Raw genomic sequence first — 12,913 nt, 5'->3', positions numbered from 1 at the left:
CATAAATATTTGTTAAATAAATGAAAACTAGTACAATTTAGACTTTAAAATTCCCAGCACAAGTTGATGAAAGTACGTTATTCTGGATAGAAAATTGATTTTTGTAGAGATGTTAGAACTGTGAGACAAAATCAGTAGTCTTGCAACATAGATCTAGGATAGCAAGGAACTCAGACTACAGAAAGTCTCAGAAATCAATAGAAAATGGAGGCAAAATTGGCTGCTTATAAAATAAAAACAGAATGTACCACCTTATATCAAAATCAATTTCAGATATACTAAAAAGAAAAAGAAAAATCAATAAAAAGGAACAGTTAAAGCAACAGAACTAAGAAAATTTAATAATATTTAACTGGTGTTACAATATGGAAGCATTGGCTAAGCTGACAAGAACTACATAAAAGTTAAAAAAAAAACAACCTGTGTGTCTACCAAATTTAAGAAAAATACTCAAAATACATTAAAAGCCTTCTTAAGAACAATTTAAAAAGAAGAAGAAGAAGACAAACAAAGGCCCCAGTTGAAAAATGGGTGAAGAACAACAAAATGAATTCTTAAATAAGGAAACAAATGGTCAACCAACACTTTTGGATTCAAGCTATGCATGGTAGTGGGGCCTGGTGTTATATGCCTGTAGTCGCAGCTACATGGAAGGTGGAGAGAAAAGGATCACTGAACCCTGGAGTTCAAGACCAGCCTGGACAACCCAGCAGGACCCTGACTCAAGGGAAAAAAAGCGGGGGGGGGGGTGTTAATTGTCTAACAGCCAAAACGGACTATTTCCAGTTTAGTGCCACTGATGTTGCTTTTAAAAGATGGACAATGTACATTGTAAAACTACTGGGAGCTGGGTGTGGTGATGCATGCCTATAATCCCAGCAGCTTGGGAGGCTGAGACAGGAGGACTTAGGAATTTAGCAAGGACCTGTCTCAAAATAGAAAAGGGCTAGGTATGTGGCTCAGTGGTTAAAAGCCCCTGAATTAAATTCCTAGTACCAAAACCAAATAAAAAAAATGAATGTGTATTTTCTTTTCGTCCTTTTAAAAAATATATTTTAAGATGCAACTGCCACTAATTTCTGCCTTTTTTGTGACATTTCAGGCTTACACCAGCCAGTTTGTATCTCTTGTGATGTTTGCCCTTATGATGTGTGATGACAGAATCTCCATGCAAGAGAGACGCAAAGAGATCATGCTTGGATTGAAACGGCTGCCTGGTACAAGGATATTCACATTTTAGGTTTTTTTTTTTTTTTAGAAAAAATGTAAAGGGTTTATTTTAGTGAAAGGGAAGTAATGCTTCAAGGTACATGGAGTGGGTGCCTTTAAGAGAGGAAATAGCCTCATATCTTCCGAGTTGTTTATGACCTGTTTGGGAGCCTCCCTTCCATGAATTATTTATCTGGGGTCGTTAGTGCAATTTCCTGCCATAGTTTAGTGCACCTGCACCAATATTACCTTGTTGGAAATTTTTGTTATCATAGACCTTATCCATTTCTCCAGATTGACAAGTAGCTGAGGTCCCTGGGCAGTATAACAGCCAGTTGGGTGCCATACACGGGTAGAGCCTGAATTTCTTTTCCCCACCTCCCTTGCTCATGTCTGTCTGGCTACTTATTCCCCTCTCAGGGACTCAGAACTCTAAAACCCTTCTGGTTGTGAGTGTTGGATCACTTGTTTGATTTTGTAGAGTTCAAGTTCTTGCTAGACAAGACAAACAAAAGCCCAAGTTGAAAAATCGGTGAAGAACATAAAGTGAATTCTCAAATAAGGAAACAAATGGCCAGCCAACATTTTTGGATTCAAGCTATGCATGGTAGTGGGGCCTGGTGTTATATGCCTGTAGTCAAGGGGTTGGGATAGTGAGTTTTAGGGTTCCTTGCCTTAGCCTGAGAGGAGATGTTTGATGGCAGGTGAGCACTATGGAATCTTTAATATAGATGATGATGGCAGCAGAGCCACAGGCATAGTCCCTAGGCATAGTCCCTCAGGGGCATCTGCAGGTTAGTTCTTATAGCAGTCCATGTCACAGCACCAGTTATGTTACTTGGTAATGGGGTTCCCTGCTTCTTGTTTTCCTGAAAGAAAGGGTTCAGTCAAGAGACACCAGTAGAAAACGTGTATGGGGTTTATTTAGAGAAATGGAAGTAATACTCCAAGGTGTGTGGAATAGGCTGCCTCCAAGAGAGGAAACTTTACTTTTGTTTTCTAAGTGAGTTGATAGTGAATGAAATTCTTTTATTACTGTTGAATCTGTGGTTTGTAACTACTTAGTTAATATAAGATCATTCTATTTTTGCTCCCATGTATTTAAAAATCCTATGCTGATAACAGAAGAATAGAAATATTGGTCTTTCGTTGGTTGCTACCAATATATTATTGTTGTTATATCTGTTTGTTCAGTTATTGATCCATTTCTCATAGATTTTGCTAATAGCAAATTTACTTCTTAACAGATTTAATTAAGGAAGTACTGAGCATGGATGATGAAATTCAGAAATTGGCAACAGAACTTTATCATCAGAAGTCAGTCCTGATAATGGGACGAGGCTATCATTATGCTACTTGTCTTGAAGGGGCACTGGTATGTTTCCTCATTTACAGTTAATTTTGGTCTTCTGACTTATGGACCTGGCATGTAGTCATACTTACTACTTTTTGCAGTGTCTTATGCATGCTAAGTGAGTGCTCTATCACTGAATTATCCCTTACCCTTCCATACTTTTAGAATGAATGAATGAAATATGTGGAACTTTTTAAAGAACCCCTATAAAAAATAAGAAGATGTCTTAGCTTGTTAACTTAGATTTTAGTAACTTGAGTGTATAAATTGTTCAAAAAGGAATAAAATATTAAGTTCTCTAGGTATGAAATTAAATTGTGACCAAACACACAGCAAGGGAAGAACAGTTACAGAGAAATATGTATATTCATAATAATCTGAAACCTTAAAGAAGACATTCTAAATACTTGTTGATAATATAGAAATAATGATCTGTTAAATTGTTAGCTTATTTCCATATATCTGTGGTGCTTTAATACTGTTGGATAAATAGGCAGTGACTTAACATTATAAGATGTTTTGTATAATATTTACTTAAAGATAGAATTTTAAAAAATGGACTGAAGGCTTATTTGGTTCTTTCTTATTAGAAAATCAAAGAAATTACTTACATGCACTCTGAAGGCATCCTTGCTGGTGAATTGAAACATGGTCCTCTGGCCTTGGTGGATAAGTTGATGCCTGTCATCATGATCATCATGAGAGATCACACTTACGCAAAGTGTCAGAATGCTCTTCAGCAGGTAGTTGCTCGTCAGGTAAGTCAGAGGTGGCTGTGAGGATACCTTGGGACTGTAAGAGTCAGTTACTAAAGTTTGTTTGAATTTTATCATATTTAAAGTAATAAATCAGTGCCAGATAGGTAAATTAAAAAACATATTTACACTGGTTAGCTTTGGAGTACAACCTTTGAGATTTACGTGTAAGGAATGAGATACTTAGACTTCTGATGGGATCGACCTCATAGATAAAATGTTAATGGAGACCAAGGCCAGAGGCCTGATTCTGGGGGGCCCAACAGATCAGGTCTGGCCATTCATTCATTCCAAAAATCAAATGGAAAACGTAATGATGAAAAGCTGGAAGGGAACTTTTATCAAGGACATTATTTGTGTGCACTCTAATAAAGCCATATGGGGAAGGCAAGTGAGATCAAGCGTCTCAGCCTTCAGGGGTACTGACTTGAGCTTCAGGATTAAATAGAGGAGGAATTGGGATAGGAGGTACAAAGTATGCACAATTAAGAAGTCTTGACCAGATTGTGGTCTGTTAGATCATTATCTCAGTTCTGGTTCTGGGATGTGGCCCCAGAAAATTCCTTATCATCTTAGGGCTTGAGAGGGCAATCTCTATTTGCTTTGAAGGACTGTCTCTCAGATCTTTCTTTTATTGGGGGCATTTTGATTCTTATGAGGTGATTATTCCTGCTTAGGACAGCAGTCTCATCATGGGGTGGTCTGTCTGCAAAGGTCTGATGTTCATGAAAGATGTAGGGCAATGACTGAAGACTTCACAGCACTGCTTCAGTTGAATGGCCCTGTAAATTTTGAAATAGCTTAGTTATTCTTAGTGTCTTCAGGTTAAGGGGCTGGATTACCAGTTTTAGATAAACATTGCTTAAATGATTAACATATGCAGAGTTGTGCAGAATCTGACCAGAGTTTGAGGTAATAAAGAAGACAAATGTATTACAAAATAAGTCAGTTTTTCTCCTGATCTTAGTTACCCACTGGGCATCTGTTGCTACAAAAGCACATTCTAATTCTCTGTTATAATAATAAGCTTAAACAAGACTAAAACTGAGGCCTTGGTCTCCAAATTCTTTTGTCTTTCAGTTTTAACATATGCTTCTTCCTTTTAATTTAATATTCTTAAATATTTATCTCAGAAGAAACCTTAACTGTTCAATGTTAATATTATGAATGCTGTGCATAATTTTTTCATTTCATTTGACTTTACATATAAATCCCATAAGGTATTACTCCATAAGCACAATGTAGTGGTAATAAACTTGGAAGGTAGGCATATCTGGATTCAAACACTAAGCCTGGAATAAACCCCCAAACAAACAAACAAACAAATACTAAACCTGTAATTTCTTACTTGTGTAAGGTTAAAAAAAAAAAAGTACTGAATTCCGCAAAATTTCTGTTTCTTAACTGCCTAAGTGAGATCAACCAGATTTAATCTGTATGACTTTGTGTTTAAATAAATCTGTCAGTGAGACTTTGTGTAGACTATGCAGTGCAAAATTTACATGTTCTTGTGCCAATAGTCCTGCATTTTTTTCCTAGTGATTGTGTATGTGTGTGTAATTTTATACCCTAGGGGCGCCCTGTGGTGATTTGCGATAAGGAGGATACTGAGACCATTAAGAACACAAAAAGAACAATCAAGGTGCCACACTCAGTGGACTGCTTACAGGGCATTCTCAGCGTGATCCCTTTGCAGTTGCTAGCTTTCCACCTGGCAGTGCTGAGAGGCTATGATGTAAGTGGCCCACCTTTGCAGAAATATTAGGGTTTTTTTTTTTTTTTTAACTTGGGTACATTCTGATAATTTTTCTCCTAAATTTTTAACAATAACATTTGAAAAATCCATCAGATATGTATTTGTCACCTATTATCTTTTCGTGACCCAATTTGTAAGTTATAATATCTTCTTACTCATAAAACTTGAAAGTACTTTGGAGGACCTTCAGGACTGGGACTGTCCTTGGGAAATCTCCACCTGTTTTCTTAGTATGTTTTTCTTCATAGAGTAGCATGTAGGATTTTGAAGAGGGGAATTTTGGGTTGTTTGGAACTCTCTCACACATTGTATGAATTCCAGTATTCCTGCTCTCTCAATTATTGTGGTAACCTAAACATTCTGCTTTTGTATTTCTAGTGTCCCTATGAGTGTGTTACCACCTCTATAGAGGACCAGAGTAATTAACTCTTTCTGTGTGTGCTGGCACTTTTAAATTCTTTCCCTAACTAGTTCAGTTTTTTTTCAAGATATATTACGTGATTATATTTTCTAATATAATGTTTTAAATATTATATTACTTTAAATGTAGTTTCATATATATATATATGAAACTACATTGCTCAGGGTGGCCTTGAACTCCTGGACTTAATCCATCCTCCCACCTCAGCCTCTTGAGTAGTTGGGACTACAGGCAGGTGCCACCAGCTCTAAACAAAAATAGTTTTCTTATAGCAAACCCCTTTTTCTCAATCTGTATAATCTCTCAACTCTTGCTCTTTTTATTTTTTTTCTTTTTCTTTTAATAGGTTGATTTTCCACGGAATCTTGCAAAATCTGTAACCGTCGAGTAAAAAGCATCTGAAACTTGGGAAGATTAAACAACACAAGACACCTTTTGTATTGAAAGCTTTGATTTAAGATATCACCCCCCTGGAAGCCTTTTTTAGTAAATTCTTATTTATATATCAGTTATAATTATTCCACTCAATTTGTGATTTTTGTGAAATTGCTTCTTATATTTTTCCAGTAAAATGTGAGGGAGTTTGAATAATGAAATCTATATTGGAATCTGTATTGGAAAGATTTTAGCTGTCTTTTTCTTTAAAGAATGCTGGGTGTTGAATTTATGGGTCCTCCACTTCAATCTAAGAGGTCTGTATATTTAAAAAATAATTGGCATTTGTTTTACTGTGCATTTATTCATTCAGACCATTCATAGAGTTTGCATTTATTTGGGCTTTCTAAATCCAGTGGTAGTATATGTGAACACTTGGATGTTTATTGAAGGTTTTGCTAAGTTATATATAAACAGAAGAGGCTGTGATTTATTTCAGAACTTGTTTCTATTTTGTTTTTAAATCAAACTGTAATACTTAAAGGCTTAAAACTTTTCTTGGTGGGATTTATATCTAAGGTCAATTAACCTTAGTTCTCATACTTATCCGTTATCTGTAGGTGGAGGTGATTTAGACAACAGAATATTATAGTAGTGCATTGATGTTCTCCAATGCACTTATAGAGAACACATGTACACAATTTTATAGCACAGACTTTAAATTTGAATTGCTTTGGACAATTGGACAATTGATAATGTGATTTTAAATTTGAAGATGGGATGTTGGGTAACCCACTCCTTGTTTTTTCATCTAAAAGAAATTTTTATTTCCTTGTGTTTATAATCTTTATTTTTAAAGTAACTATTGAATGACATATTTGTGTCTTGTTCTTGAAATCACAAAAGAGCTGCTATCAAATGTTTCAAATTGTCAATATATTCAATATTCTTTTCAACTTTGTCCCATGAAAGAATTTCCTACAGTTAATTTTGACTTTTTTACTGCCTTGTTGCATAAAACTAATATACCTTTAGTGTCAGTTTGGAAATTCTCTGAAATCGTTTAGAAGATTTGCAAGTCTTTGGCTCTTAAATGGGTATGGTAGGCTAGGCTAAGAAAAATTTATGTTTTATACTGATATTAGTAAATAAAGGGCATCATATTTAGTATTCCTAGATTTTTTCCTCTGTATTTTCTGTGTTCTACTCTGAAATTTATTTAGGAATGAAGATGATGTAAATAAAGTGGTGGTAAGATGTCTTCAGCTGGTTGCGGTTACAAGTGGAAGTTGACACTTTGGGTTAAAATATTTAAAGTAGAATATTAGTTAGATACCCCAAAAATGTGAGTTAAAATTTTTTTCACAGAGTTTTTTGGTTTAGATCTTGAGGGCTATAGGAGAGTGTGCTTATATTTTGGTTAAGTTCTTTCAAAAGTACTCACTTTTAAATTGTGAAGGTGAAATGTTTAGCATAATTTCTAGTAAGTTCAGTCTTTTATTTCCTTTTTTTTGTGTTTGAACTTCTTGATGAGGTTAGGATTTTGGATAGCTATTATTGCTACAAGAGAAGTATAAAACACTGCTTGTGCATGATGGGTAGAGAAAGAAGTGGCATATTTTGAGGTAATTTGGAAGGAATCATTGATGGAGACTAGGGATCTCATTGTTTTTAAAAATAAAATAAGGTCACTATTTACATCATACACACACAAACACATAACAGCTGTTATAGCTGTATTTACCTACTTTGTTTATAAGATTATTTTCTGTAAGCGTACTAATTTTAGTATATGTATTATATCATTTCTTATATTTGGTACGACAGCATTTGACACATGTATGGGTTTGCAGCATTTCTTTCCTTAAATTATTTTATTGACATACATGATATACACATAATTATTGTGTATTGTTATGGGGTATAGTGTGATGTTTTGGTATATTGTAAAATGATTAACTCAGGTTACTTAGATTATCCATCATCTCAAACATTTATCATTTTTTTGTGATAAGAACAATCAGAGTAGTCTTTTGTATCTATTTTGAATTATACCCTTTGGTACTGTTGGCTGTCATCACTTTCTGTGTAATAGAATTCCAGAACTTACTTCTGTCTGGCTGTGATTTGTACCCCAAATCACACTCCATACACAAATACTCCAAGCTAGGGTAAGTTCTAAACTGAGTATCAAAAACCAAGTTGAAGGATGAAGTGGTATTTTCCAAACATGATTTTGTTTCCCTTTTCTCTCTTCTTGCTCTCTACCCCATTTAATGTTGTGATTTTTAAATGTTTTGATAATTAATTTTTAATACATAAAAGGTCTTGCAGTGAGGCAAGGCTAAATAAGTGAGCATACCCAGTTAAAGCCAATGTAATATAGACTATTTAAAAAATGTGTTTTTCAGAAAAAGGTATTCTACAAAAGGAGTTCTTTATATAAAAAGTTTTTTTCTTATAGTACATTTAAAGTTTAAATTCAGTCATATGCCCTTACCCAGTGGGCCCTTTTTAATCAGGGGACATCTAACACATGGCCCAGTAAATAATTATTACTCTGGAGTCAACTTTTCCACTTTAAAAATCACATATGCCATAGGATAAAGATAAGAGGGAAAAAAAGTTGTCAGCTCTTTTTAGTTTGTTATAACTATGTCAATGTTTTTTTTTATGACTACCTATTATAAGCTATGCAGGTCACTTAAAATTACATCTTCCTTCTCAAAAAATGTCTGTCCCCAGGTAGACTTGTCATTGGAGAAGAGTAGCTAGGTTCATTGAAAGGCATGGGTGCTGTGAGTTGAGTGGATTTGTTTACTTAAATGATGGTCTAAGTTTGGGGGCATATCATATATAATGTTCATAAGAAGTGAAATGCATGTGCAGAGTGAGCTGTAATCACAGGCTATAAACAATACAGAGTCATTAACATGCAGATGAAAAACAATCAAGTGTTCCTGCTCGTTAGAGGCAACTGACACAGGGTAGAGTGCAGATGGGCTATTTCTCTTTTGAAAGCTTTCTTAGGTTGTTTCTGAGGTGAAACTGTCTTCTTTTAAATCCGGGTCTCTTGTCCTGAGTTCTGAGGATGGAGGAAAGGAGCCTATTTGGGGGTCATTGGTAATTTTCCTCTGACATTTATTTCATTACTCTTCAAAGAAGGAAAACCAGCTAAAATGTTTGTTTTAACAAACATATTTTAAGTCCTTTGAGTCAGCTCTTTCTCTTATCTTTTTAAAATATATATATATGTATATATATGTGTGTAGGATATTCTATAGCAATAAAAGAGAAAGACTGGTGTTACCTAGTTATTATATGTTACAAATTAAATGATTTTTCTGAAAAAAGCACAAAATCATTGAAAAGTATTTATTGAAAAAGAATTCATAGTTCACATTGAATTTGTAAAGGCCAAAGAAATTGAGGAGAATAGTAAAGATATTTCATTTTGTGAGATCTACATTTTTAGTAAATGTTATGTACAAGAATGACAGGCAGTGTTTTACCCACAGAAACACATTTCAGTTTTTACTGTTAATAGTCTCAAGTTTAGAAGTTTTAACATATAAATCTGTTTTTACCCACTATATTTAAAGATTGTTAATAAACATTTCAGTTATCTCCCTAGCTTGATGAATTTAAACATTATCTTCAAATCTAGGACAATGACAACTAAAAGGACTAATCATATTAGCTTCAAACCAGTAATATCCAGGGTTAAAATTATAGTTAGCTAGCAAGATTGTTAAGTTATGCCATATTAACTTGTAAGTATGTAATAGCTTCATGTGGAAATGTTACATAATATACGATAACTAATGGTTAATGAGAACATCTTAGAAATTCTCAAATTACCTTGCTTTCTATACTAGTTTTCAGAATGATTATAGAAATGATCCTGTTAGCTTTTTGGTGTTCTGTGGTTGAATGTGTTTTTGCCTAAATAAAATTTTTGGTATGTCTTTAAATTATACTTCTTGTGAGGGGAGGGGTTAGGGTTGTTGCTTGTTTCAGTTTTGTGTTGTTTGAAATGAATGTTCAGTTTTCTGAGCCAATTGGTCATTTCATCCTCATGACTTGTAATTTCAGTGACTCTAAGCCAGAACTGTGAATAGATTACCAAAAACTTGCTGAAAATTTCATTTGAAGCAATCTGCCAATATTTAAAGCATATACATGTATGTAGTTGTTTTAAAAATTATATTGTACTAAGAAATATAGACATTGTTTTACTTTAGTTCTTAGTAAACATTAGTGACACTGAACATTTACTAATTACTTTAACTTTTAAAAATAAGAAATGATTGCATAAATATCAAAAGCCACATTTCTGTATTCCGGCTTCCCAGTTGTTTTAAAAAGGATCATTAGATAAAACAAATGCTGGAAACTCTTTCTGATATCATATTCCATAAATAATATACTTTCTCAATCACTTTAAATTTTTTGCAGTAAGCTGTTGCAAATTTTCAGGATTTGCAGTAATCAGAAATTTCAAGTGAATTCATAGTTGCAAAAGAAGGCCATATATATATATATATGGTAAATGAGTGACAAGACAATCTAAGTAGTATCTGGGAATCTGTAAATTGTAGAGCAAAGATTCCCTTTACAGAATTCTTTTATATACAGCAAGCTAGATGCTTTCTCTAGTGCTCACAGCACTTGCTTGGTTTTGCAGGAGACCAGGGTGGTTGGAATAGACAGATGTGCTATTGGGTCTACCCACTCAGTCGAGTCTGTGGACTCTCCCTCTCTCTCTTGTGCTCTGACTCTGTAGAGACTAAGACTGCCTCATCAGCGTGAATCATGTTTTCTAAGATCTATCCTTTTGAAGTAAAATTCAACCTTACTTCTAAGTGAACAGTTTTCTTTCAGTTCTTTGCAGTTGATTATCAGTATTTACTGAGACCTTACTGAAGGCCAAGAAGTAATATCCCTAAAAGTTAAGAGGGCACTTTTCATTAAATGGCATTTGGAAAAAAAAAAATACTTCTTTAATTTTTTTGGATGAAGGAAAGAAGTAAAGGCTAAGTTTCTCTCAATCATCTGAAGGTAAACATGCTTCTTTCATTTTTTAAGATAATATATAGGAGCTTTATTTAACCTTATGGGCATCCTGGAAACAAAGTAATCTTGTGCTAATGTACAGAAAAGTTATCAGAATATGAGTCATTTAAAAGCTGACCCCTTCCCAGGTGCTATATATGTGATGAAATTAATTCATCATTCTCTTTGGTGAGCATGTATACAGGAAATTATTTCCAAGATTGAAACATACTTTGTGAACTTATATTAACATGCTTCATTAACTTGAATTCCAGGATCCACTTATGTATTTTCTTGTAGAGACTGCTGCTACTTTATCCATATTTTCCTTTTTATATTTCAGGATATCTTGAATATGAACTTTGGGTGTGTAATTGAAAATATGGAACTAAAAAATGGAGCTTTTTAAACAATTAGAGAAGTGCCCTCTGGATAGAGTTTTTTCTTTTCACCTATCATTCTGCTTCTCGGTATAAAATTAAAAAGACTCTTTACATAATTTGAATGGAAACAAGTGGTGTTATTTCCACATTTTTAATTAATGCAGTATACCAAGTGACTTAGAAGCACCCAACTATTAAAAAACCATTAACATGTAAAAAATTTAACGGCTGTTGTGCACACTTGGGATTTTTAGGAGTTGATTTTTACCTCTGTCACTCAGCTTTGTATGTTTTGAGATGGAGATAAGTATAGCAAGATCATGGGAGGAAAATTGCCAGAATTCCAAAGCACATAGTATGATATTCATGGAGAATTTCAGATCTGTTATACCTAAAAGACAAACCATAACTAACCAACCCCTTTGTTCTTAAATTACACATTTTTTTTTTCATTCGTGAGACCCAAAGGTTGCTATTCATTAATTCTAGATAAACACCCAGGCTGCAGAGAACTAGATGTATCAGAATCACTGCAGTTTGTTTCTGGCAATAGCTCCCTTTCAGGTAACTTTGTTTTCCTTATTCCAGTGTGGCCTCAGTCATTGATGTTTTACTATGGCGAGGTCCATGTGACATGAACCCATTAGAAAACTTGATCCACTGTCTTCACATAATGCCTCCAGTAGATGGAAAATATCTGAGACAATAAAGACTTAATTTCTAGGCAAGAGAAATAAAATTGTTTTATATTTGAGTTTCTGTTAGACTTGACTGTGTCTAGACAGTTTTGATTTAGGGGGCTTTTAAAAAAAATCACATTTTGTTTGTAGAATTGTTTTGAAGTACCAAGCTTATTTGCTTTGAATTTTATCTCCTGCTTTCTTAATTTTTTTTAATTCTTTGAATAAAATGATTTTTTAAAAATTAATTTACTTTCACTGCTGCTATGTAGAAACCTAGGAACTGTGGGACATCTTTGAGGATTTCCATCTTTGTTCTTAGTTGTTAACTTGGACCCATGTGTTATTAAAATTTAAAGCATTTATTTGAACAAATCCAGCAAATTAAATTTGAAATTTCTTTACATATGTAGTCTTTGTTTTTTTGTGTGGTTTTTTTTTTTTTTTTTTGGTGGTTATTGGGGGTTACTTTAATTGAAGTGGGAAAATAGTCTCTAAATACAGAATTGATTTTAATGACACAACATTAGGAACTTAAATGAAATATTAGGAACAATAATGAATTGGTTTGCACATTCATAGTTCTTCATGGAAAAGGAGACAAGAATGAAGGAAAGTGACAAGTTCCCAAGAATGGAGAAAAGCTAGTGGACTCTAGGCATGATTCTCCAAAACTTGACCTTCCCATCAGTGTGATATTCCTTAGTAAATGGTTCTCAACTCCTTTGAACTGAGTATGCTGAAACTAAGTAAGAGCATTTCTGAAAATGTTGACAGTCATCCTATTAGAAAATAGAGCTGATTTTTAATTTTATTATTTTTAAAGTTAAAGACCCTAATCTTGGGGCTGGAGTTGTGGCTCAGTGGTGGAGTGCTCGCCTAGCATGTCTGGGGCTCCGCATATAAATGAATGGATAAAGTAAAG

General features: G+C 34.0%; 1 protein-coding gene across 2 annotated transcripts in view; it reads left to right on the top strand.

Annotated features, from left to right (window-relative positions):
* Positions 1–12,392, top strand: part of Gfpt1 (glutamine--fructose-6-phosphate transaminase 1) — a 67,536-nt gene extending 55,144 nt beyond the window's left edge. For both annotated transcript variants that reach the window (XM_076833028.2, XM_076833027.2), the window contains 5 exons: positions 1,103–1,217; positions 2,457–2,584; positions 3,154–3,321; positions 4,892–5,053; positions 5,842–12,392. In XM_076833028.2, the coding sequence (XP_076689143.1) occupies positions 1,103–1,217; positions 2,457–2,584; positions 3,154–3,321; positions 4,892–5,053; positions 5,842–5,886 (618 nt within the window). In that variant the 3' untranslated portion in view covers positions 5,887–12,392. The remainder of the gene's footprint in view (positions 1–1,102; positions 1,218–2,456; positions 2,585–3,153; positions 3,322–4,891; positions 5,054–5,841) is intronic.
* Positions 12,393–12,913: the final 521 nt, after the last annotated feature.

The sequence above is a fragment of the Callospermophilus lateralis genome, chromosome 14 (genome assembly GCF_048772815.1).
Source record: "Callospermophilus lateralis isolate mCalLat2 chromosome 14, mCalLat2.hap1, whole genome shotgun sequence".
In the NCBI taxonomy this organism is placed as follows: Eukaryota; Metazoa; Chordata; class Mammalia; order Rodentia; family Sciuridae; genus Callospermophilus; species Callospermophilus lateralis.
Note: the sequence above shows the minus strand (reverse complement) of the source record. Positions and strands in the feature narration are given on the sequence as shown.